The sequence below is a fragment of the Saimiri boliviensis genome, chromosome 4 (assembly GCF_048565385.1).
Source record: "Saimiri boliviensis isolate mSaiBol1 chromosome 4, mSaiBol1.pri, whole genome shotgun sequence".
Taxonomy (NCBI): Eukaryota; Metazoa; Chordata; class Mammalia; order Primates; family Cebidae; genus Saimiri; species Saimiri boliviensis.
The window spans coordinates 88,981,584-89,007,507 of record NC_133452.1 but is presented as its reverse complement, the minus strand read 5'-3'; the positions used below and the strand labels follow the sequence as shown (position 1 = coordinate 89,007,507).

General features: G+C 55.9%; 1 protein-coding gene across 2 annotated transcripts; it reads right to left on the bottom strand.

Moving 5' to 3' along the window:
- Positions 1–343: 343 nt before the first annotated feature.
- VEGFA (vascular endothelial growth factor A) lies at positions 344–15,354 on the bottom strand. 2 transcript variants are annotated; one of them, XM_074397848.1, is made up of 8 exons: positions 15,246–15,354; positions 12,957–13,008; positions 9,713–9,909; positions 8,842–8,918; positions 8,452–8,481; positions 6,567–6,638; positions 5,258–5,389; positions 344–2,334 (listed from the first exon to the last, which is right to left on the bottom strand). In XM_074397848.1, exons 1-8 carry the CDS (start codon positions 15,300–15,302, stop codon positions 2,313–2,315), a joined length of 639 nt encoding a protein of 212 aa, XP_074253949.1. In that variant the 5' UTR covers positions 15,303–15,354; the 3' UTR covers positions 344–2,312. The 2 variants fall into 2 exon arrangements, with proteins under 2 accessions (XP_074253949.1, XP_074253950.1); XM_074397849.1 differs by having other exon boundaries at positions 15,233–15,300.
- Positions 15,355–25,924: the final 10,570 nt, after the last annotated feature.

Sequence of the window (25,924 nt, the reverse complement as noted above, 5' to 3'; positions counted from 1 at the left end):
GTTCCTTCCTCGGCCAAGGCACAGAGGCCTGGATCACCTAATTCCTGAAGGCAGCACTACCTATTGCAAGGGTCCTTGGTTCCTGTCTGATGAGCTGTTTCTCCCGCTCCACCCATTCCCAGAGTGTCCCACCTTCTCTATCAAGACAGGATGGATGGGTTCCCCCAGGACCAGCTCAGCCAAAATGGAAGGACTTCGTCCCCAGCACAAGGCCTACACATTAGACACAACTTTCCCAGACCCAAGAAAAATGCCATGTTCCCCAAAGGAAGAGGGAAACGGGTGGGAGGAAGTCTAGAGCAAGGATTCCATGGAGAAGGAGAAACCAAGAGGAGCTTTGAGATCAGAATTAAATTCTTTAATACAAAATGCTTTTTTTTTAAGATATATCTGTATTTCTTTGTCGTTGTTTAAAAATAAATATGTACTACGGAATATCTCGAAAAACTGCACTAGAGACAAAGACGTGATGTTAATATCTTTTCCCCACAATTATTACGGATAAACAGTAGCACCAATAAATAAATGATAACAAATATTAAAATTAAAAAAGGAGAGAGATTTAGTATGTAGAATTCTCTATTTTTTCTTGTTTTGTTTTTACATATAAAAAACAGAATAGCAATGTCTATTTTATCAGAATCACATATATACATAAACATATATATATATATACACACAAATACAAGTTGCCAAATATATATATAGTATGTAGATGTATATTGAAACCTTATTTCAAAGGAATGTGTGCTGGGGAGCCAGGGGAAAGGGGAGGGCAGAGCTGAGTGTTAGCAAAATTAAATATGTGTTCAAGATAAGCTAGTGACTGTCACCGATCAGGGAGAGAGAGACTGGAAACATGAATTTTATATACAAAAACCAGTACAAATAAGAGAGCGAGAGAGAGCAAAAGATACATCTCATAAATAGTTGAAATTAAATATTAACCAGGAATACTGAAAAAAACCCTACTCTTTAATTAAATTAACTGTTTTAATTTCTAATTAAAAAGGGATATTAAATAAGTACCGTATACAAAACACTTTTTTTCTCTGCCTCCACAATGGGCACGTGGATCCTGCCCTGCCTCTCTGTGCCTCGGGAAGGGAAGGACCAGGGGATGGAGGAGGGTCAACCACTCACACATACACAACCAGGCCTCCTGGGGGGACAGAACTAGTGGTTTCAATGGTGTGAGGACATCAGGTCCTTTTAGGCTGCACCCCAGGAAGGGGAGCAGGAAGAGGATGAGGGTGGGTCCCAGGAGGAGGAGCTGTCATGGGCTGCTGCTTCCAACACGTGTCTCTTCTCTCTTCGCTGGGACATCTGTCAGTGGCCTCCTGGGAGCAGGTGAGAGTAAGTGAACGCCGCCCAGGCTCCTGAATCTTCCAGGCAATGCCCCTGGGGGTGAGATTCGCATGCAGCATGTGGAGGGAATCCCCAAAGCACAGCAATGTCCTGAAGCTCCCCAAACTCCCAGTCAGAGCCAGTGTGCTCATCCCTGTACCTGTCATCTGCCTTTCTGTCCGTCTGACCCAGGGCAGAGGCTCAGCACCAGGGCTGGGTTTGTCGGTGTTCCTGAACGTGGGTCATATGTGCCCCCATGCCCTGGCCTTGCACATTCCTGGGCAAGGGAGAGGACCCTGGCCCGGCCAAGTGGGACAAAGAAAAAGATCATGCCGGAGTCTCTCGTCTCATCCTCTTCCCTGTCAGGATCTGAGTGGGAACGTTCCCCTCCCAACTCAAGTCCACAGCAGTCAAATACATCCAGTGAAGACACCAATAACATTAGCACTGTTAATTTAAAAAAAGAATATATATATTTTATATATATAAAATATAGATATTTATTTTTATATATATATAATATATATATGTATATATGTGTGTGTATATATATATATATATATATATACATATATATATATATATATATATATATATATATATATAAACGTATGTATGTGGGTGGGTGTGTCTACAGGAATCCCAGAAATAAAACTCTCTAATCTTCCGGGCTCGGTGATTTAGCAGCAAGAAAAATAAAATGGCGAATCCAATTCCAAGAGGGACCGTGCTTGGTCACCCGCCCGGGAATGCTTCTGCCGGAGTCTCGCCCTCCGGACCCAAAGTGCTCTGCGCAGTCTCCTCTTCCTTCATTTCAGGTTTCTGGATTAAGGACTGTTCTGTCGATGGTGATGGTGTGGTGGTGGCGGCAGCGTGCTTTCTGTATCCATCATTCTGTGTCAGTCTTTCCTGGTGAGAGATCTGGTTCCCGAAACCCTGAGGGAGGCTCCTTCCTCCTGCCCGGCTCACCGCCTCGGCTTGTCACATCTGAGGGGAATGGAAAACGAAGGCTGGAGTTAGGGCCAAGTGAGGGGGCCTGGCGACGAGGCAGGTGACCTCCCCATTCCTGGGGGCCCCTGGGTCGCTGCAGCTTCCGGCAACCTTAAGAGCCCAGAGGATGGGAAGGTATGGTCCTGGGACAAAAAGCCCCAGTGTGAAAGCAGCCCCAGCCCCGCCCTCAGGGAGCCCCCAGTCTGAGCAGCAGCTCATTCAGGGGCTCCCAGTCTGCCCTCTGGAGCTCGCAATTGACTGAGACAACACAAGGACATGGGAACACTTTACAGAGCAACAAATGACGGATACCGAAGAACAGTCCCCACTTGACATTTTAAGAGCCAAGGGGTGACCAGAGCTAGATGAAGTTAATCAGAAGAGGCTCCCTGCTGAGGAGGGTTTTTCAGTTTGGTCTCTGGGGGCTGGTATGGGGAAGAGAGTGGGCAGAGCATCAGGGATATCGCCTGAGGCAGACAGGCTTGGCTGGGTGGCCAGCGACAGCAAAGGCCTGCCCTGGGGATGGGAGGCTCCCGAAGGGGTAGCGTAGAGCAGGAGGCCCCAGGAAGGTGAAGGAACATCTCCATTCCCCGTGTCCCCTCCCAGCGTGACTGCAGGCCTCATCTCTATTGAGCTGGCTAGAGGCTGCAGTCCCAGGTGCCCAGCTCTTCCCTTGCCAACATGCTGCTTCACTTAGGATGGGGAGAGACAGTTCTGCGGCTTCGCGACTCCTGCTGAAGCAAAGGGGGCCTCCCAGAACTTTCTCAGCCTGCTCCTGCCCCTGGGCTGACCGTGAGGAGGAGGCAGAGCAGGCCCTACCCTTCTGGGAGCCCAGAAATGGGAGTCCTAAGCCTCCAATTTTGGAAACTGATATTCACAGATCCAGCCAGCCTGGGGGTTGCGTAAAGAATTAGGAGGTTAGGGTAACTTCAGTTAGCTCCAGGTCACTTCACACACACACCCATCTGCAGGATCATCACCAAAAAAAGTCCTAAAATGTCAAGTCCCTAATCTTCCCCAAGGACCCCTGGGGAACTGAGAGCCCTTCATCTAGACCTGAAGTTAGGCAGAGCCCCCACCCCCAGCACTAATATACACCTCTCGGTTTTACATAGGGCTAAGACAGACAGAATCCCGTACCAACTACCCAGGCCTGGTTCCCAGCATCCCTGAGCACCCGCAAGCCTCAAGAACACTGGTGGGGAAGGGGAGACTTCCCTAACACAGCCTCGGGGTGTGCTGAGGGTGCCTCGGCCCTGTCTGGGGAACCCTCATAAAAGTCCTGCCTCCCTAAGTGAAGTTTACCCTCACTCTCCAGGGCCTCCCTCACTGACACAGGCAAACTGGTATAAAGAACACAGGCTAAGGCATAAAAAGACTGCCAGCCACGGTCCCGGCCCTGCGCTCCTGGCCTCGCCTCCCTGAACTGAGGCATGCATTTATTCATTGGATACTTCCCTGGTCCTCAGCAGGGACAAGGGACAGAGGTATAGATGCCTGGGGCTCACAAAGGTAACTAAACCAGGCCCAGGCTTATGGATTTTACAGTCTAATGTCAGGAGAATGGGCACAGAACCCTCCCTCCACGCATCCTAGGGGCACTTGAAAAGGTGTGGGCTGCTTGGGGTTGTCACCATGACTGGTGGAGGATTAAAGTTATCAAATGCTACAGCTCCTTCAGTGTGTAGGCAAAACTGCCCCGTCCTAAACCAACAGCCAGAGCCCTTGCCCTCAGACAGCCCTAGTCTGAGGGTGGAGACATAGGCCTGGCCTCAGGGAGCCCCAGGCTGAGGGGGGAGACATAGCCCTGGCCTCAGGGAGCCCCAGTCTGAGGAGGGAGACATGGCCCTATCCTCAGGGAGCCCCAGTCTGAGGGGGGAGACATGGTCCTATCCTCAGGGAGCCCCAGTCTGAGGGGGGAGACATAGCCCTGGCCTCAGGGAGCCCCAGTCTGAGGAGGGAGACATGGCCCTATCCTCAGGGAGCCCCAGTCTGAGGGGGGAGACATGGCCCTATCCTCAGGGAACCCCAGTCCGAGGGGTTAGACATGGCCCTATCCTCAGGGAACCTCAGTCTGAGGGGGGAGACATGGCCCTATCCTGAGGGAACCTCAGTCTGAGGGGGGAGACCTATGCTCAGGGAGCCCCAGTCTGAGGGGGGGAGACATGGCCCTATGGTCAGGGAGCCCCGGTCTGAGGGGGGAGACATGGCCCTATGCTCGGGGAGTCCCAGTCTGAGGGGGGAGACATGGCCCAATCCTCAGGGAACCCCAGTCTGCAGGGAGAGACCTATCCCTGTCCTCAGGGAGCCCCAGTCCAAAGGGGGAGACACAACCCTTTCCTCAGGGAGGCCCAGTCTGAAGTGGGAGACTCGGTCCCTTCCCCCATCAAGAAACACTGAGTGAGTGAGAAGCTCAGCCATGCAGACTTCAAAGGGCCGCGGCCAGGCCCTGGAGAGAGCCGTGAGAGCAGACCAGGCCCCGTGAGCACGGTGACAGCATCTGTGCTTTGTTGACATTGTCCACACCTGGAATCGGCTTTCAGCTTCTCAGCATTAGTACCAGAGTAGTAATAACATCAGGACCAACAGCCACTATGAGCAGAAGGACCACAGGACACAACACACAGCTTGCGTCCACACCACCACACTAAGCCACACCAGCCTACCACTCAGGCAACCAGGCCTCAGAACAGGCCCCGCCAGGCCGGATCAGCGCCTGCAGCCCACCTCGGGGCCTTAAAAGCAGAGAAGGCAGCAGTCATCAGGCAGGCAGCTAGAAACTGAGCAAGCAGCTGGCCCCTCTCAGGCGCTCTCTCGCTCGCTCGCTCGCTCTCTTTCTCTCTCTCTCTCTCTCTCTCTCTCTCTCTCCCCATCTCTGTGTGATGCCCCTCTCTGACTTGCTCGCCCTCTGGGAACCAACCTGCAAGTACGTTCGTTTAACTCAAGCTGCCTCGCCTTGCAACGCGAGTCTGTGTTTTTGCAGGAACATTTACACGTCTGTGGATCTTGTACAAACAAATGCTTTCTCCGCTCTGAGCAAGGCCCACAGGGACTGCAAAAAGGCAAAAGGAAAGACATCTAAGCTAGAGCATCAGCAGAGAGAGAGAAAAAAAATCACCATGCAACACCCCCTAACAGGTCCACAGCTGCACCCCCACCCGGCTGGTCAGCCCCCACGCCCTTCCACGCCCTGGAAGGATCTGAGCACTACAGCAGAAGACAGAGAGAGCAGCAGAAAGAGGCAGCACTGGCTAGGACACCTGCCACAGGAAGAGGCGGGCACAGGCGGGCAGAGAGTGCAGGGAGAGACTGCCATGAGGGGCAATGCTGTGTCCCTGGGCGACAAGAGTGAGTCTCAGGCCACAGGGACCCAACCGCTGCCACCCCCATCCGAGCACGCCTTGACTCTTCACCGGCTGGGGATGGCAATCAAGGGCCACTGAGATGGCAGGGGCCACCTTCTCCCTGTGCCCCGGCTCATGCCCAGGCCCCTCCACTGAGGTGGGCTAATGTAGGGTGTGATGGGAGGCTAAGCCCACAGGCAGTGTCCACAGGCCAGGCCGCTGGTGGCCAGAGGGCCAGGGCAGGGCCCACCATAGCCTCCAACCCAGAGGAAGAGATCGCCCTACAGGGAGCCCTCTGCAGGTGCCATGGGTTGGACTGGAATAGGGGGCTCCCCTCCAGAGGCCCCAACTTCATGAGGAGCCAGGGCACTTCCACTAGAGGAAGAGAGGCCGCCACATGGTGTGTGATCCCACCCAAGCTCCTCCTTCAGCCGAGGAGTCATCCGACAAGCCACCTCGGGTCACTCACGGCCCTTCTTGGGCCACGTCTGCCCTCCCCACCACCCTCAGCTTCCAGACGAGTGCAGAAGCCTAGAGCAATGGAAACCAGTTGGGTGAGCAGGCACCCGTGCCAACATGGGCCCGCCACCAGTGCCCAGTGGGTGAGAGAAAATGGGTGCCCAGCCAAGCCAGAGTCCCCGCCCTCAATCCTCCAGACCTGCTCGCCCCCCCTATTCACCCAACCCTGGACCAGCAACGCCACCACCAAATCTACCCGTTGGTGCCAATTAGTGGAGTGAGAGTGAGAACGAGACAAGGGCCAGGGGGATGAGCATCAGGGAGGGACCAGGGGAGGGAGGCAGGGTTACAGGGTACAGCAGGCGGGAGCGGGACCGGGGGCCAGGGAGGCTCCAGGGAATGAGACAGCAGCGGGCACCAACGTACACGCTCCAGGACTTATACCGGGGTTTCTTGCGCTTGCGTTTTTGCCCCTTTCCCTTTCCTGGAACTGATTTTCTGGAAAATAAAAAAACAGAGACAGAGAGAGAGCAGGGGCGGTGGGGGTGGGGGGGTGGGTAGAGTAAAAGAAGCAGTGAGGAGGGCAGGGATGGGGGAAGGACCAAAGCAAAGCTACCCAGGGAGGCTTCCTGGAGGAAGTGTCAGGAGGCAGGTGGTCTCTGGGAAGGCGTGTACGGCACACACACGTGTGTCTGGGCAGCCAGCACTGGATGGCTCTTTCTTCTCACACTGGCCACCCTGCGGTGGCAAACACAGCCCGTGACAAGGTTAAGGGTGGAAAACTGAGACTGGGTAGAGGGCACAGGACGCAAGGGTCTCCATGCTCACAGAGGCTCCTGGTCCCCAGCAGGGGGCAAAGCCCGAGGGAAGGCTCTTTGCCCAGCAACCCTGTCCAAGTCTGACCCTGAAGGTCAGAGGGGGATGAAAGGTAGGCCAGGCTTCGGGGAGAAGGTCAGAGAGCTGCCTGGATGGGGAGCAGGCCTGGGAGGGCGGGCTGAGCATCGGGCACCTTCTGCCTTCATTTCTGAGTGCCACAGAACCTCTGGGAATCCTGGCGTGGGGGAAGCGGCTACCTTGGGAGCTGGCACAGAACCAAGAGCAACACGGAAAGGCAACAGCCTGCTCAGCACGACCTGAACTGGGAGGCACGGCAGGGGCCGGGTGTGCGGGAGCCCCGGGCAGGCAGCGGGGTGGGGTGGGAGTTAGGGAGGGCTGGGGAGGAGGGGCCTGGGCGGTACTTGGCAGGGAGTTCTCTCCCCAGCCTGTCAAAGCCTGCGACACCATCTCACCAGACACTCTTCCGAGCCCAGGCGAGCCCCCTACTCTCCCCGTGGCAAAGCAGTCATTTGGGGAAACGGGAAGCGGGCAGGCTGTAGCCTGTGCCCCTCAAGAGAACCAGCGCCCTCCATGCCTGCCAGGCCCGAGAGAACACACCTCAGAATGTCTGTCACGGGGAAGAAAGGAGGGGGAGAAGGGACCAGAGAGGGTGAGTCTGTCCCCCTTAGAATAAAGCACCAAGGGTAGAAGGAGGGTTTCTGCATCCTCTCACTCCGGAAGCTGCGGTCGGAGGGAAGAGCCAAGGGGGTGAGGCCGAGGGGACTCCAATGTCCCCACAGCACTGGGGGCAGACAGGATGGTGTGGGGAAGGGGCAGGGCCCGGGTGCTCTCTCTCAGTCTCTCTTTCCCTGCAAGCTCAAGCCGATGCCAGCCGCCCACCCTGTCTTGAAGGCTTACTGCCACCAGGCCTTGTCCCCCCACCATCCTACCCGACCCTCAACACTGAGCACTCACAAGCCTCTGAAAATGACCAACATTCAACTTTTTCTCCCTGGCCAAGAGGGATGTGTGCCTGCCGCCTGCTGCCGACAGGAGGGCCTGCGCTGAGAAACACCCTCCAGCCAGCCGCACATCCACCTGCACCATCACAGCAGCCACCAAAAAGAGGCTGTTTCCTCTGCCACCTACGCCCTCTCCCCACTGTGGGTGCCCCAGAGCAAGCCAGGAAGTCAGTGTCCATATTGCCCCCTGACACACCGAAACAGCAAGTCCTGCCCAGGAATGATCCGGAGACCCGGAAGGCATGGTCCCTTCCAAAGGAAGTGTCAGGCTCCTGGCCGGGATTTCTCACTAACCCTATAGCCATCACCCTGGAGCTGGAACCATCCCGTTGTTGCTGCCACCACAAGTCCCCCACAAGACCAACTCCCTGACCCAGGGAGGCCACGAGAACCCCCAACAGAGGTAGCCAAGAGCCCCAGATCAAGACAACCGGCCACGGAGAGGGAGAAGTGCTAAAGTCAGGGCCACTTACTTTTCTTGTCTTGCTCTATCTTTCTTTGGTCTGAAATGGGTAGGGAGAGAAAAAAGAACAAAACAGAGAAGGGTTAAGACGGTGATGACAATGATAGGGAATACAATATAAGACCAATAATAACCACAGTAAAAACAGCATTTATGATGGAGCCACACTGTTTTAATCTCCTCGTATATAACTTATTTAATCCTTACAACAAGGCTCTAAGATATACTACTATTGTGCCCATTTTACAGACGTAGAAACTGAGGCACACTGAAGTAAAATGCCCAAGGTCACGCAGCTGGAAGCTGGACGTGGGCTAACAAGTACAACATGCTTAATCCTGGCACAGACCATGCGCCCTGCGGCCACTTGCTGATAGTGAATCCGTAACTACATCCTCACCTGCATTCACATTTGTTGTGCTGTAGGAAGCTCATCTCTCCTATGTGCTGGCCTTGGTGAGGTTTGATCCGCATAATCTGGGGGAGGAAAGAAGCAGATCACAGAGGTTAGTGACCCAGCCAGCCAAACCCAGATGGGACAACCCTGGGGCTCCTGTCATTCAGCACCCAGGGGTTCTGCAGAGCATGGATGGGTGGTGGAGGCAGGGAGGACCAAGAGCTCTAGCAGGAAAGAGGCTCAGGCCCACCCCAACTCCCCCAACCCTGTTGGCCTCAAGGAGCCCTCATTCCACTTGAGGCCAAGACATGGCTGCAAGGGTTGGCCAGGCTGGGAATTCAAATCCTAGATTCTTACCACTCCCCATGCCCTCCCCTTCTTTCATCCTCCATAGGCCTCACCCTGACTCCCAGTAGATACCCGAAAGCAACCCCCTCCCTGTGGCTCACAGCTCCCTCCCACCCTATCTGGGCTGAGATGTGCCCCATCACCAGGTAACACCAAAAGACTTTTTAAACTCTCCATGGACCAGGTTCATCCAGCTTCCCAAACAGAGACCCCAAGAAGGGAAGTTCCTTTGGACTCTCTTCAAGAGAAGAAGAGAGGGACCCCCTGGCATAGGCACCCATCTGCCCCCTCCTGAGCCCAGGGGGCAACCATCAGTGAGGAGGAGATGGTTGGGGCTTGCTGGGATCCTGAGCGAGCATCTTCTCCACAGAAGGCAAGACAAGACCCCAGCACACCTCCCCTGTGCAACTCAGAGGCAGGAGCTGGTCAAGGCAAGCCTAGCCAGGAAAGGCCCTGGGACCACCTGTTCCCAAAGTGTTACACCCCTCCCCATGCTCCCCTGCCCCCGCTTCCCAAAGATGCCCACCTGCATGGTGATGTTGAACTCCTCAGTGGGTACACACTCCAGGCCCTCGTCATTGCAACAGCCCCCGCATCGCATCAGGGGCACACAGGATGGCTTGAAGATGTACTCGATCTCATCAGGGTACTCCTGGAAGATGTCCACCAGGGTCTCGATTGGATGGCAGTAGCTGCGTTGGTAGACATCCATGAACTTCACCACTGCATGAGAGGCGGTGATGCATGAGCCCAGTGGGTGACACAAAAGATGGCTAGCCCCTCTCTCCACCCAGCTCTGCAAAGCCACTCTTTGGAGCTTCTGTATCAGGCAAGTCCTTCCAAAAATCTAACTTATGTCCCTCCTACTATGTTTAAAGCACTTCCCTCAGCTTCCCACCATCAACACTGATGAAGGCCTGTTTTTATTCCAGAGATCACACAATGTACTCAAGTTCCAAGGGACATGGCCTGCCACATCTGATCCCGCCACCTCACTGTGACAGCTGAACTGAATCCTGGGTCAACCTCGATGACAAAAGACAGTTTGACTGTAGGTACACCCCATGGGGATGCTCTAAGCTTCCCCTAAAAGGAGAAAGAGCCAGCTTTGCCATGTTAGTCTCATTTCCTACAACCTCCCCACAACCACCACCGTGACATCAACTGCACCAGCAACTATTTATTGAGCACTTACTACATGCTGGGTACTGTGTACAGTAGTCCACAGCTATCATCTCACACAAGTGTCTCCACATGGTACCATTAGACACTACTGAGATTCCATTTTACAGATGGGGAACAGGAGGCCCAGAGAGGCTAAGTAACTTGTCCCAAGCCCACACAGCAAGTAAGTAAAACAGTGAGAATTAGCTGACATCAAAGTGTCCCCAAGCCTGTATCAGGCAAAAAACAGAGGAGGCACCTTTCCCCCGCCAGTCCCATTCCCCAGACCTGAGCTGAGAAGGTGGTGGCCATCAGCACAGGGGCTGGGCCCGCCTGGAACCGGCAGGTGGCAGTGGGCGGGCACGCTGTGAGAGCCCTGCCAGACACTGATAACCCCGCCCAAGAGGGCAAACTGCTTGCATCATGGAAAAAAAACAGTGCTGCCACTGTAGCCACGAAACATTTCTAGAAGTTGATCTGGAGGGAGACCAGGGTAAGACAGTTTCCCAGGCTGGTGGCGGAGCCTGGGGTGCATTGGAGCGTGAAGGGGTAATTCTGGGCCACAGGGGTGGAGCCCTTGAGAATAAATATATGCAGGACTCCGGCATGACTATTCCAAATTGTGGCCCAGCCTGCCACTCCCATCACCTCCCCCTCTGCCCTGGCAACACGACCACACAGCAATCCTGTCCCTGAAATGGGTTCCCTTCACAGAGGGAAGAAATAACACCTGGCCAGTGAGGAGGCCCAGGCTCTGGCCATGAGTCGGTGCGACCTTGGGCCAGTCCCTCCCGTCTCTGGGCCTCCAACTCTGCTCAACTGTAGAAGTGGGTTGGGCTGATCTCTGAAGACACTGAAACAGGCTGAAAAGGTGGAGTTTTGTCTTCCATTTCCGGCCCCGGGAACAAGTGCTCTTTTTTCAGCCTGGGTAATTCGAAGTTTAGAACTTCACCAAAGCATCTTAAGTGTATGCCCAGTGGACTGCCACCCCGGCTCCCAAGCCCCACCCCAGAGACCACATCGGGCCTCCCCCTCACTCCTCCCTCCAAGGTCTGCTTTCCAGAAGAATAAAGGACAATGAGGCGGGGTATGTACACAACAGGTTGGTTGGGAGGAAGGTGGGGAGAAGGCCACAGGTGTGAAAAGAAAAAGAACAGCGGAGAAGCAAGCCCGTCCACTGCCTCCTGTGAGGTCTCTGCTTTTATCCGGACCGCCGACAGCCACAGAATCCTCTACCCACCAAGGGTTACGACAAAGCATCATCAAAAAGAGTAAACGAGACCCAAAGTCTCAAAAAGTCATTTTTTAAAGCCCAATCAACAGGGAAGCAGATGACCAATCAAGAAGTTTGGAACTGCCCCCTTCATCACGGCTGGGACAGAGGAGGGCGAGGCTTGCGGCCCAGGAGGGGACAGCAGAAAGGTCTGGGCTGGGCAAGGGGTTGCTAGATGAGGGTAAAAAAGACCTGGGGTAGGGATTCCCCGGAAAAGCTTCTCCTTGGAATCTCCAAGCCCCATGGGAGGTGGAAGGGAGCAACCCCACCCGCACCCTTCATCAGGCAGCCACTCCTCCAAGGTGGGCTGGCCTCCGCTGCCCCGGAGAGCACATACAGGCACGCCAACACCAGGCTCTCGTGGTTTTCCTGATGTATCGCAGACAACCTTTTCTCCAGCAAACAAAGACCATTTGTCTTGCCTCTCCCAGACCAGAGACCACTGGGAAGCTGAAAGGAGTGAGTGGCGCACTAGAGGCAGAGGGCCGGTCAACGGCTGAGTAGCCAGGTCCTAGGCCAAGGAAAGGGCTCCTGGGGTGGGGAAGGAGGAGGCGGACCAGGCTGGGCACCACCACTGCTGGCCACTACCCAGCTATGCTGGATTTAGGTCAGGGAAACTTGCCTAAAGGAAGACCCCAGGGCCTTTCCTCCCCGGAGGTGGAAAGCACAGGCCGCAGTGAGTGGTGGGGAGAGCCAGGGTGTCCCCAGAGAAATGGGAGGATCCAAACCACAGCGGAACAAAAGGCAGGCGGACTTGGGGTTGGGCAGGGGGGCGGGGCGCCTGGGAGCTACAGCCAGCCCTCTGCTGGCCTGGGAGGGAAGTTCACAGCACCCGAACCTAGTCAAGTGGGGCTTTCTCCACCCGCAAAGGAATGCAAACCAGGGAAAGGAGGGGAGATCCCATTAAGCTGAGCCCTCTGCACCTCCAGCTCACACAGGAGGGGTCACAGTGCCGGTGAGTGGGACATGCCTATATAGGAAATGACGCTGAATGTCCACTCTCCCCCAGGAGCTAGGGAAGACAGGGACACTTTTCCCAGCATCTAGGATCCCTGAACACTGTCTTCTTGCTCTGTGCTCCTGGCTCCTTCTCTGAATAAAACTGTACTGGAAAGAGCAGAAGAAAAAGGCAACAAGTCCTGTTTCTAGCAGAGACCTGAACAGCGGAGGGGGCCTCACAAAACAGGGTGAACCTCATGGGACCCAGCTTTTTCTTTCTTGATCCTCATATTCCTGTGCCTCTTCCCTCTCCTCCCCACAGAAAAGGAATTAGGCCATCCACCCATCCCCTGAGAGGACCGGGAACCTCCATCCAAGAGCCAGGGGGACTCACCTTCGTGGTGATTCTGCCCTCCTCCTTCTGCCATGGGTGCAGCCTGGGACCACTGAGGACAGAAAGAGAGCAAGGCGTGGGCAGGGGCAGAGGCCGGGGCCGGGGTGCACAGGCCCAGCCACCCAGCCCCTCCTCCCTCCCCACTGCCCTCCCACCCACAGCTTCTGGCTTCTCCAAGTCTTCTGAGTCGAAGAGGACACAACCGGGGGTCCCCCGGGGCACAAAACATGCCCACCACTCCTAGACCGCTCCGATTATGAACCTGAGGAAGTTAAAGACTAACCAGATGTTGGGGGCTGGGGAGCTGGAAATGCAGGAGGCAAATCCCAGAATGCTTCGCTGTCCAGGTCCCCGTACCCTCCCCACACTTCCCTCTCCTTGCTCTCACGGTCCCCCTGATTCCCTGGTCCAAAGCCATGATAAGTATTAAGGTCAAACAGGAGGACAAATTTGGACTGGGGCAGGAAGGAAGGACTGGGGGCGAGAAAAACAACATGGTGACCTTCTCCTGCTGACATGACAAATACCAGGGTGAGCTGGTGTTGGAGAGGGAGGGGGGTGCTGAGGACCGAAGGGCACCAACCACCCTCCCCCATCCAAGCTCTTCTAGTCCTGAGGAATAATCTGGCATGGCCACAGGTTACTTCGAGGGGAAAAACCCAGGAGGAGACCCTAGGTGAGGAGAACTCCATATTCCTCCCTGCACAAATCTCTCCAGAGCCTCAATAGATTTCCAAAGCCTCACCTGTCTCCCACTCCCACCTGTTTGCTGGTTTCTTCTCCCTCCCAGGGTGAAGAGGTCCCAAGCCCCTCTCACCTGGGCACCTTCTTCAAAATGCCACCAGGGAAGGCTTTTATGCCTTGGCACTGCCCAGCCCCTAGGGGGCCCCCTGCACCACCTTAGGCCCGAGGCTTCCCCTAACCCTCCCCACCCCCACATCATTCCTCCCCTCCCCAGAAGCTGTGAAGGTCAACACACCCAGACATGCGGACCTGGCAGCACCCAAAAGGAAAGCCTTCTGCCAGTCCTTCCTGAGGGTCTCTGGCTCTCACCAACTCCCCTCCCACCCAGCACTCATAACCAGAGGGGCACTACCCTATGAAACACCAAACCCTGCTGGCGGGAGTTCCACTGTCCCCCACAAACCCCAAATGCACCACACTCAGGTCCCCCAGCCCTGCTCCCAGAGAAAGCCAAGGTCACACAGGAAGGGGTCCTTACAGGAAGCCCCTCTCAAGAGAAAACAACAGCTCCCAGGCTTCCAGCTGAACACCTCCCACTCAGGCTCTCTCAGGGACCCCTGGATTCTGCACCTCAGCCCCTCACCCATTCCCATGACACCCCCTGGCTTCCCCCTGACAATATTCTCCCTGGACCCTTCACTCCTCCTGGGCCCCAATGAGGAAAGGGGAGAGAAATTTCATACTCTTTCTAAGGCCAGGGGGCACAGGAGGGGCGGTTCTAGGCAGGCAGGGGCCAGGTGTCCTTCTCTGGGGGCCTCTGAAGGTCACACTGTGGCCAGGCAGCCACTCCTCCCCCTCCTCCCTACTTGGAGGCCTGTAGCCAAGGCCTTTGTGCCAGGGTCTGAGGAACTTGTGGTGTTAGCAGCGACCCCTGTCCATGGCTTTCCTCTCTCGTCCTCTCCAAGGGGATTCTGGCTGAGGGAAGGTGTCAGGGATAAGCGGAAAGGGACCCCTTCGGTGGCTTTCAGGAGCAAGTTGGGTGGGCAAGTTTAGAGTTCCAAAAAACCACCTGCTCCAACGCTGCCTTTCACCAAGACAAAGTGTGTGCAAGGCTGGCAGGAGCTCCTTTCCAGGGTTCAGGAAGGACTATTCCCATGCTGCTCGTGGCACAGCAAATTTCAAGCCATTTCTCCAAAAGGGTAAAGTGGAGCAATGACTCTCTTTAAACCCTCCCTTCACCCACCCCCACGAGAGCTAAAGCACAGCTCACTCGGGACTGTTGGGGAGGGAAGGGAAGCACACTGTCACCGAGTCGGGACTTTCGGTGGAGTGTGACAAAGCGCCCGGTGGGCTCCCGCGCCACGACTTCTGACAGTGATCATCCTTTCCCTGGACTCTGGGGCCATAAAGGGGTTAGATGGATCTTCTCCTCAGAAAGGAATGAAAATAAAAGGGGTGACAGGGGCTTCTCCCCATGCTAGAGAGGAAATGGGGAAAGAGAAGGGGCGTCAGGAAATTCCTCCTAGCACTGGGCAGGGGTAGGATCCGGAAAGGGGTAGGGATGGTTCTCCGGATCCCCGGGCTGGGGCTACCTCGAGAGGTCACCTTTCCACGGAGAGCTGGCGGGGGGAGGGGTGCCGCTCGCCACTCCGGTCTCCCCATTCGGGCAGCCGAGGCTCGGGAAACACGCGGCCGGCCAGGCCCGGGCTGATGTAATCGGCTCCGCGCCGCGCGCGCCCGGCCGGGCGGGGGAGGGCGGGCACCGAGCGGGACGCGAGCGGGGACGGGCGGGGTTGGCGCGGCGCAGGTGGCCCAGTAGAGGGGGGGGTCCCCGCAGCAATCCGCCCCAAAACTTTTCCCAAACTCGCGGCAAGGGCCAAAGAGACCGAGTGGCAGTGACAGCAAGCCCCCTCTCCCTCCTGCGCCCTGCCCCCTCCACGCTCTCTGCCCTCCCGCGGTCCAAGGTCCGAGCACCCCCCTGCCGGCTGGTCTCTGGCTCCCGCCACGGCTGCCCGGACTTCCAGATCGGCGGGGACCAGCGGCCGGGAGCAAACTTCAGCCGGCAGCAGCAACGCAAGCCCAGCCCCCTCGGCCTCCTCCTCCGGCTCCCGCCCTCGGCTGGTCGGCCCAGATCGTACGTGCGGTGACTCCGGTGGGTGGGCAGGGCCCGCGTGGGCGGTGAGCCTCTCTCCGGGTGCCCTCCCACCTAGCGCGCGCCCCCTCCCCCTGCACCTACGACGACAGAGGGGGACGCCGCGCGCCTGGTGCCCATGGACCCGCGTGGGGCACGGGGCCCCCACGCGCGCGCTCGCACGCACGTCCCCAGCCGGGAGAGGCGCTCGCAGCGGCCCGCGGCGCCAGGCGGGCACGGCCGCTTACCTTGGCATGGTGGAGGTAGAGCAGCAAGGCAAGGCTCCAATGCACCCAAGAGAGCAGAAAGTTCATGGTTTCGGAGGCCCGACCGGGGCCGGCGCGGCTCGCGCTCCCTCTCCGGCTAGGGCTGTGGGGCGGCCCGCTCTCCTCGGCGCCTCGGTGAGCTTCTCTTCCTCCCCGGGCCGAGGCCCGGGCCAGGGCCTGGGGCGCGCGCGCGGCTGGAGCACTGTCTGCGCACACCGCCGCCTCACCCGTCCATGAGCCCGGCTTCTGAGCACCGAGTCGCCACCGCGGCCCCCTCTCCTCTTCCTTCTCTTCTTCCTCCTCCCCCTCCTCCGGCTGCGGCTCCTCCCGGCTGGAGCTAGCACTTCTCGCTGCTCCGCTCGGGTCGGCTTCCCCGGCGCGGACCACGGCTCCTCCGGAGCGAGAACAGCCCAGAAGTTGGACGAAAAGTTTCAGTGCGACGCCGCGAGCCCCGAGCCCCTCCACCCCGCCTCCGGGCGCGGGCTCCGGCCCCTGCCCGCGGCTCGCCGCAGCGTCCACTGTCTGCCGCCGGCCCGGGAGGAGGTGGGCGCTGGGGCTGGGGGCGGTGTCTGTCTGTCCGTCAGCCCGACTGGTCCGCTGCGGGATCCCAAAGGGGGAGGGCTCACGCCGCGCTCCGGCGGTCACCCCCAAAAGCAGGTCACTCACTTTGCCCCTGTCCCTCTCGCTGCTCGCACGCCCGCGCGCTCTCTCTGACCCTGTCTCTCTCTTCCTCGACTTCTCTCTGGAGCTCTTGCTACCTCTTTTCCTCTCTCTGCTGGTTTCCAAAATCCACAGTGATTTGGGGGAGTAGAGCAATCTCCCCACGCCGTCGGCTGGATTCAAGTGGGGAATGGCAAGCAAAAATAAATTAAAACGGGAAACAATACAGTTTTTAAAAAATGTTTAAGAAAAAAGAAGGGGGATAAACCCCGGATCAACGAATATCAAATTCCAGCACGGAGCGCCCTGGCCGGCGATCCGCTGACCGGTCCACCTAGCCGCTGCGCTCCCTACAGAGCGCCGGTGCCAACCCCCCGCGCCACGACCTCCGAGCTACCCGGCTGCCCCAAGCCTCCGCGATCCTCCGCTAACAACCGACTTTTAACCTTAAAAATAGCTCCGCCCCGCCGGGACCCGCCCCAGGGGGCGGGGACAGGCGAGCCTCTCCCCCTCCACGCGCGGCTCAGACCCGGGCGCTGCGGACGCCCAGCGAAGCCTGGCCCCTAGCCCGCTGCAATGAAGGGAAAGCTCGACCCCCACCAAGGTTCACAGCCTGAAAATTACCCATCCGCCCCCGGAAACTCTGTCCAGAGACACGCGCCCGCGGGGCATTGGCGAGGAGGGAGCAGGAAAGTGAGGTTACGTGCGGACAGGGCCCGAGTTTGCTAGGAATTATTGGAGGGGGCAGGGGAAGGCGGAGAGCCGGACAGGGACGGCTGGGGAGAGGGAAACACAGATCCGTTGGAATCCTGGAGTGACCCCTGGCCGCCTACCCGCTCCAACGCCCTCAACCCCTACACGCACACACTCACTCACCCACATTGACACACACGTCCTCACTCTCGAAGACGCTGCTCACGGCATTCACCCAGCTTCCCTGTGGTGGCCGAGCGCCCCCTAGTGACTAACGTCTGCACACCCCAGCTCTGGCTAAAGAGGGAATGGGCTTTGGAAAGGGGGTGGGGGGAGTTTCCTCCTGAACCCCCCCCCACTTCTGACCTCTCAAACAGCTGCATGTTTGGGACTGGACTTGCTTCATGTACAGAGAGCCCAGGGCTGGGACAGGGGGCACAGTGTGTCTATCTGGACAATGTGCCATCGGGAGCCCTCATCTGGCCTGCAGACATCAAAGTGAGCAGCAGCCAACAGGCTGAAGTGACTGGGGTCCTTTGGGAAGTGTCCAGGGATGCCTCCCTGGGGAGAAGAATTTGGCACCAAGTTTGTGGAACTGAGAGCGGGAAGCTGTGTGGTTCCAGGGTTAGTCAGTGACCGGGAGGGAAGAGGACCTGTTGGAGCCCACGTATGCACTGTGGAGTCTGGCAAAACCCAAAGGGGGAGGCAGCTGGGCAGACAGAGGCCCTTGTTCCTGCTGCCCCCCCCAACCCCAGATGTTGCCAGGGAACTGAGGCCAGGGGGCTGGTGGGGGCGGATGGAGGCCAGCGCCTGCGTGATGATTCAAACCTACCCGCCAGCACTAAGGAACGTCTGCAGGCCAGCTGCCCAGAGCTCCCACCAGGCCAGGGGCCAAGGCTTCTATCAGCCCAAGCTCAGACTCATAGCTCATCTTCTGAACAGAAATGGGGGTTTCTTCTCAGCCCCCCATTCCCTCCGGATCCCTTGGTTACTTCTCCAGGCTCATAGCTTCTCTCCTCTCCTTCCCCCACTCCTCTCCCTTACCTCCAAGCCCCCTTTTTCTCTAGCTCTCCCCATCTTCCCTAAGTGCTCCCCAAGGCCCCCATCCCATTCTCGCATATAGGGACCAGCTTGGAAAAATTCCTGGCTGGGTTCTGACCCAGCTATTTCCAGGCTGCCCCAGGAAACAAAGTTAGGGCTCTAGTGCCTGTGGAAAGAGTGGGACCAGTCACTCTCAATATCCACCCAGATCTGGCCAGGGTCTGCCCTGTGGCTGGATAGCCTCCGTGGAGGCATGGGCTGAGAATGAGAAGGCAGCAATTTCCCTCAGTTTGACCAAAAACACTGTAAGGAGCTTATGCAGCCAGCCCTGTCCTCAACATATGGTGCTATGGTTTGGTGGAGGTGCTAGGTTACCTCCCCAGTACCCCCAATTCCACCCATGTGATGTCCTAAGGCCTCTATGGGGAGAGGAGCTGGCTCCCACCCACATCTCTCCCTTCCCATCCTTTATGCACTAGTCCTGTCTCTACCACTTGGCAGGCTCCCCAACAGCAGAGACAAGGTCTTTTTACAGTTAGTAAATGTTTATTTCCTGGCTCAGGGCCCCCTCGCAGGCAGGCCTCCTCACCTGGGATCCATACTCTAGGCTGGGATATGGAAGGGAAGACACTAACTTTCCTCCTGGTGTGCCTCTAGCACCCCAAGAGCACAAGCTGTAGGCACCTTGGCAGGGACCCCTCCCTCATCCCAACCTTGGGGCAGGATGGAGGCTCTGAGCCCTAAGGGCTCATTCTGGCCCTCTCCCTTGCATCCCTTCTCAACTCGACCTTCTTCAGCCCCCAGATAGGCAATGGCTCTGAAAGAGCAGGTCTTAGTGAAAAACAAAACAAATCTCAACTTCAGTCAGGAGGAGGCTGGCGGAGTTCCAAGGAGGGATGCCATCACCTGTGACTCCATGGCCCCAGGTGCCCCATCCCCGCAAGCCTGCTGTCCTCCATGGTGGTACCAGCAAGGTGTGTTGCAACACCTGTTTGTGTTTCCCTCTGTGGGCTTTGCCCAGGGATCCAGCAGGGTGAGGGCACAGAATTCCTTTTATACAAGGCTGGGATTGCAACCTGGCCTAGGGGTGTTTGAGCTACCTTCATTAATGTGAGAAAGCATGGCCCGCCTGCTCATTCATTTTGGAGATACAACCTGATTGTGACCTGGAGGGGTTAACTCTGAATCCCATGCCCCAGTGTGTTGTCACCGGCATTCACAACAATGTACTCTTACGGACTCAGCCAATGCCCACATTGTCACCAAATTAAAAGCTCAAGTCACCTAGTCACCTCAGTCTTCAAAAAAGGGGAAAAGGCATGAAACAACAATCACAAGACCACATGTATCTCTGTGACACCCTCCCTTCCACGGGCTTAGCCCCTTGAACAAACTTGCTTCCACTTATCCTTACCTCCCCACCAGGCTGCTGCAGGGCAGGGCATGTCAGAGCAAACTGTCTCCCCGAAGAATCCTCCAAAGGCCCAAAGAGGGCACAAAGGGGCCCAGGGTCACCAAGCAACTTGGGAGAAGGGGCAGTGAAGCAGACAGCGGCCCATACAGAGGTCATGCAGGCTCCCAGTTGAGGGGCCACTTGGAGGGCCTCACCTTGAGAGCGCAGTGGCCACAGCCTGTGGCTCTGAAGGCAGTTCAGAAGGAGCCAAGGAAGAAGGGGAAGGTGTTCCAGGCGGGGGAAAGGGGTGTGAAAGGCAGCCAGGAGCCAGCGGTGACCTCAGACGATGAAAGTAGTGATTGGGCCGAGGCACAATAGTCGTACTTTGTCCTAATGTCCTGTCACCTCCAATATTCAGGGTAACTCTTGCCTGTGTGGGTGTGAGTGGTTAATCTAGAAGCAGGTGGATGAAGTGACAAAATCCCTCCTGAGACTGGAAAGAAGGGGAAGAGAGGGTCACTGGGTCTTGCTCTTTTCCACACGTTTCTCCAAGTGCTTTCACTGCGATGGAAGGAAGTCTCATCCTTCACTCCATCCCCAGACCCCAGGTGACTAGCAGGACACTGATCCGCAGGAAGCGCAGGATACGAACCTGCTGAATTGAAGGAGAGAGAATTGGGTTGGTTTCCCCTCAATTCCCTGACCCCTGACTGGCGCTCGCTCGCGCTCTCTCTTTCTCTCTCTCTCTCTCTCTCTCTCTCTCTCTCTCTCTCTCTCTCTCTCTCTCCACACACTTAGGTCATTGCAACAATGCATTAAACAGACAAAGAGAAAGCAAAGAAGAGGGCCTCTTTTGTCCAGTGCTAATGTCCTAGCCCCACGTGGATCTGGAGATTTGACTTGAGGTGACAGTAGGTAATGATGGCCAACTGATAAAAAAAGACTGCAGGCAAGAATAACTCCCCCCAGAGGATCCAGTCAGAAAAAGGAATAGGGAAGGAATAGGGAAGAGGAGCTAGCGGGAGAGAGGGCAGGGCACAGTCACCGTCTGGGGGAGTTCACCCACCCACACCACCCCTAGGCCCATCAGCTGAGCCTCTGCCTCTCCTTCCCGGACCCCAGTCTAATCCTCTGACACTAGGCTGTCCCTATGAATTGCTTCTCCCCAAGAGCTCCAGGCATGTCCACCTCCTAACACCCCAATCTCTGCTATTCCTCCAAGTCTGACCTCAAAACATGCCCATTTCTACCCTGTTCACATCCTCCACCCCCACCCTGTCTTGGAGGGAGTCCCTCGGCTGTGAAGAAGGTGTGGCATGTGGTGGCAACTAAGGTCCCAAAGCTGTATCCACCCTTTTGACCTGGGCCTTGCCTGAGAGCTGAGCTAAGCTCCAGTTTGTGAATATTTCTAGGGACTACCAGGCACCAGGGTCTATGCTAATTTTACAGGAGGTAGAGGGACATCTAGGTAGGGTGGTGGAAAGTACGGGGACTTTGGATTCAAGTGGATCCAAGTTGCATTCCTAGCTCTGCCACTCTAACTGTGTGACCGTAGGCAGGTTATTCATCCTCTCTGAGCCACAGCTCCCCTCATCAAAAATAGGAGTAAAAACATCTGCCTTAGAGAGTTGCTGCACACAGACACCTGTGCACACAGCTGCCCTAGAAAGCAAGATGAGAAAGAGGCCCTGGGAGAGACACAAGTGTTATGAAGGTGTGGAAGCAAAGAACCAGACTGGCTGAAATGGGTATCTGGAAGGGCTTCCTGCAGGAGGTGGCTCGGGACATGTATTGGATAAGCAATTATTATTATTATTATTATTATTATTATTATTTTATTTATTTATTTATTTATTTATTTATTTTTGAGACGGAGTTTCGCTCTTGTTACCCAGGCTGGAGTGCAATGGCACGATCTCCGCTCACCGCAACCTCCGCCTCCTGGGTTCAGGCAATTCTCCTGCCTCAGCCTCCCGAGTAGCTGGGATTACAGGCACGTGCCACCATGCCCAGCTAATTTTTTGTATTTTTAGTAGAGACGGAGTTTCACCATGTTGACCAGGATGGTCTCGATCTCTCGACCTCGTGATCCACCCGCCTCGGCCTCCCAAAGTGCTGGGATTACAGGCTTGAGCCACCGCGCCCGGCCCAGATAAGCAATTATTAAACTCAGCCTGTGAGCGCTGCTTTGTGTTGGATCCTGGTGCTAAAATTGGAGGGTGTGGTTCCTGTCTGGCAGTAAACCAGAAAAGTAAACCAAAAATAGAAATTCTCTGTAGGGAACTTCATTGCTGGGAGTAGGGGAAGGCTTCCTGGAGAAGGTGATCTTGAGTTGGGTCTTTTTTTTTTTTTTCTTTGGAGACAGGGTCTCACTCTGTTGCTCAAGCTGGAGTGCAGTAGTATAATCTCAGCTCACTGCAACCTCCGCCTTCCAGATTCAAGCGATTCTCCTGCCTCAGCCTCCGGAGTAGCTGAGCAGTTGCATGCCACCACGCCCAGCTAATTTTTGTGTTTTTAGTAAAGACGGTGTTTCACCATGTTGCCCAGGCTGGTCTTGAACTCCTGCCCTCAAGTAATCTGCCTGCCTCAGCCCCCAGAGTGCTAGGACTACAGGCGTGAGCCACCGTGCCCAGCCTTGAGTTGGGTCTTGATGGAAGAGCAGGAGTTGAGCAAACCAAGTGGACAGTGGATAGAGAACAGGCAAGGGAAGGCAGCCTGAAGGGTTCTGATGGCTCACGCTGAGCCTCCCAATACTCCTGTGAGTGATAGAGACTTTGAGGCTAGGCAGGGCAGGGGATTAGGGCTTCTTCAGAAACATTCCCAGCCAAAGCTCGCAGAGACAATGCTCCCTCAGCGGTGAGCCCCACACTGCCTTCCCCGCCCCCTGGGACAGTTTGTCTCTGTCAGAGAATTTAAACAAACAAGCCAACACTAGAAGTAGGTCCAGCTCACACATGGAGCATCACTGTCGTTTGCCCCAGAGAGAGGGGAGGAGGGCAGAGGACACCAGCCTGTGACAAGCGCAGGGCCACTTAGCTGGGGCAAGGCATAAAGCAGAAAGAGACTTCCTCTAGCTTTAATCCCTCCCTGTCATTGCCTGGTACCCAGAGCCCTCCTGTCTACCTGTCACAGGCATGTGGAGACCTGGAAACAGCACTGGGCAAAAAAGTTCTGAGTCTGGGCAGACGCGGTGGCTCATGTCTGCAATCCCAGCACTTTGGGAGGCCGAGGTGGGCAGATCACCTGAGGTCAGGAGTTCCAGATCAGCCTGGCCAACATGGTGAAACCCTGTCTCCACTAAAAATACAAAAGTTAGCCAGGCATGGTGGTATGTGCCTGTAGTACAAACTACTAGGGAGGCTGAGGCAAGAGAATCACTTGAACCCAGGAGTCAGAGGCTGCAGTGAGCCAAGACTGTACCACTGCACTCCAGCCTGGGCAACAGAGTGAGACTCCGTCTTAAAAAAAAAAAAAAAAAAAAAAAAAAGAAAGAAAAAAAAAGTCCAAAGTCTGCTGCATGTTGTATGACCTTGGCCAAGTCAGGTCCCCTTTCTGGACCTCAGGCTTCTCCTAGGTAAAGCATGTGGTTCCACTCCCTCAGCTCTGAGACTCTGTGAGCCTGTAACATCGCCATCAAACACTCCAGATGAGATGACTGATACCGAATGTCACAAATTCTGCGGACCGTGGTGTTTTAAAAGCCTCTTGGAGAAGGCAGTGCTTAACTCAAAGAAATCTAGCACTAATAGTGAAATCTGGGGCCAAGTACCAAGTGATGGAAGGGAGAAGCAGTTCTCATGAACCCCTCAACTCCCAGCAGGTAGAGAGCTTCTTCCTTTATTACCTGGGATGTCAGAACCTCTGTGCTCTCAGGAAAGACACCAGCTTGGGGAACCCTCACTGTGAAAAGCCTCAGCCACCCACCCACTCCCCTTACCCTACCCTGCCACCCCCATAGCGAGTAATGGAAAAGCCAGACAGGCTGGGTTTGATCTTGGTTCCACTCCTCCCAGCTTTGAGACTTGGACCAGTCACTTATCTGTCTGAGCCTCGGTTTCCTTATCTGTAAAATGAGGATCATGGTTCTTACCTCCCAGGGTTGTAGGGAAATATACGGAAATAGCAAACATCAACTAAGCTCCTGGACCAGAGTAGGTATCACATAAATATTCCCTCCCTTCCCCTCCGTGTCTCCTGTTCCTACCCCCATTCGTGAGCAAACTCTTAGAGAATGCAAACCCACTATCATCTGGCTAAAGTAAAACAGAAACAAATAGGGAAATGGGTTTACCCCACCCCTGGTTTAAAAAAAAAAAAAAAAGGCAAGAAATCACACAATGCATGCCAAAGATGACTAGGGGTGAGGGATCTGTTGGCTTGATTCCTGCTTTAGTCTTTCTTTGAAGCAACTATGTAACTAGGTTGTCACTGAGTTGGCTGCAATGTGAGTTCCTTCGGGAAAGTCCCAGGAAAAAAAGAGGCAGGGACCTAAGGCAGCCCCTACCTCCCAGCAAGAAGGGCCCCTTACCCCAGCAGTCCCCTGGGTCTGGGCTGGAAGCTGGGGCGATGACCTGCGCCCCCCAGGATGGTTCACAAAGATAAAGCCAGTTAATGATTGGCCCCCTGAGAGGGGTCACCCCCACCATACTGCCTGCTTTCCCAGACCCAGAAGTGCAGGGCATCGGGAGTGAGGAGGCCTCCCCTCAGCCTCCAGGATCAGCCTGGCCCAATATTCCAGAGATATTCGGTGAAACAGAGAGGATTTCCATGTCAGGAGAACATCAGACTGTGTTCCCAGGAGTCTCGGGGGTCCTCAGAGATGGGGCAGGTGATAGGAAGGTGTGGGAATGGGCAAACACAGTACATGTGGTTTTATCTGCTTCATTTATTGGCGTTTCACTTGGAATTTCATTTGAGGAAAAGTTTCCACTGCTAAAGAAGCTGACTGGCCAGAGAAACAGAAGGAGGCCCAGAGTTGTCCAAAGCCAGACAGCTGCATAGAGTCAAGACCTCAACCCAGATGGCCCAACTCATAGCCTGGGGCTCTTTCTACCTCCCCAGGGCCCCTTCATCATTTAATCGGGGCCCAGCACTGAGCCGGGCACCTTTGGGATACATAGGGCTTCTGCCTCTAAGAGGTGACTGGCTGGGTGGGGAGCCAGGCAGTGCCAGAGAGGAGGTGCTGGAACTAGGTGCCACAGGCGTAGGATTATGTCAGCAGCTGACCCAGGGATCCATTGTTTGCTCCTCCTTCCCTAGACGGGTTCAGCACACCCTCACTCCAGGCAGTGCCTTGCAGAGGGCACAGCTAAACCATGCCCCACTGGTGTCTCCTGGAGAGAGGGTCCTGCCTATATCTCTCTGCATGCCAGCCTGCTCACCCAGACCCATCGCCTTCCAGAACACAGCTGGAAGCATCAGGAGAAGTAAGGCAGGGCATGCTCAGAGCTGCTGTGCCTGCTGCCAGCTTCTCCAAGTCCCAGGACCAGGTCACAGGCAACTCCAGCTGAGGGGTGCCAAGCTGCCACCAAGCTCAGGATGATGGCCAAAACATTTAACGCCTGCTATGGCTCAGGCACAGTTCACATAGAGCTGACGGCGCATGCCAACCCAGACATAAACCTCTTCATTTCTAGATGGCGGAGAGGTCCAGGAGACCAAGAAAGGGTCTGGGGTGGCCAGAGAGGCACAGGGAGGACTCAGGGGCTGGAACAACAGCTATTTACCAATCAGGAGGTGTGCTGCAGCGCACCAGGTGAACGTCTGCCCTGCCCCAGTCCGCTCTCCACTCTAGGCTGGAATGTGCAGTTCCCAGCTGAGAATGAGGCCTGTCTGGGGCCCTGGCCTGCATGCCTCCCTACCTCCTCCTCTCTTGGAAAGGCCAGGCCAGGACTCCCCACTACTCTTCATGTATAAGTGTAGCCCACACCCAATAGAGCAGGTACCTTACTAGCCCTTCAATTCCGGAGGTCAGGCCAGAGGCAGTGGACTCATGGGTCCCAGAGACTGCTGAAAACACAGTAGACAAGGCAAGCCCCGGCTCTGGGGTGGAATTCCGACCTCAAATGTCCAGATCACGGACAGTTATGAGGAATAAGAG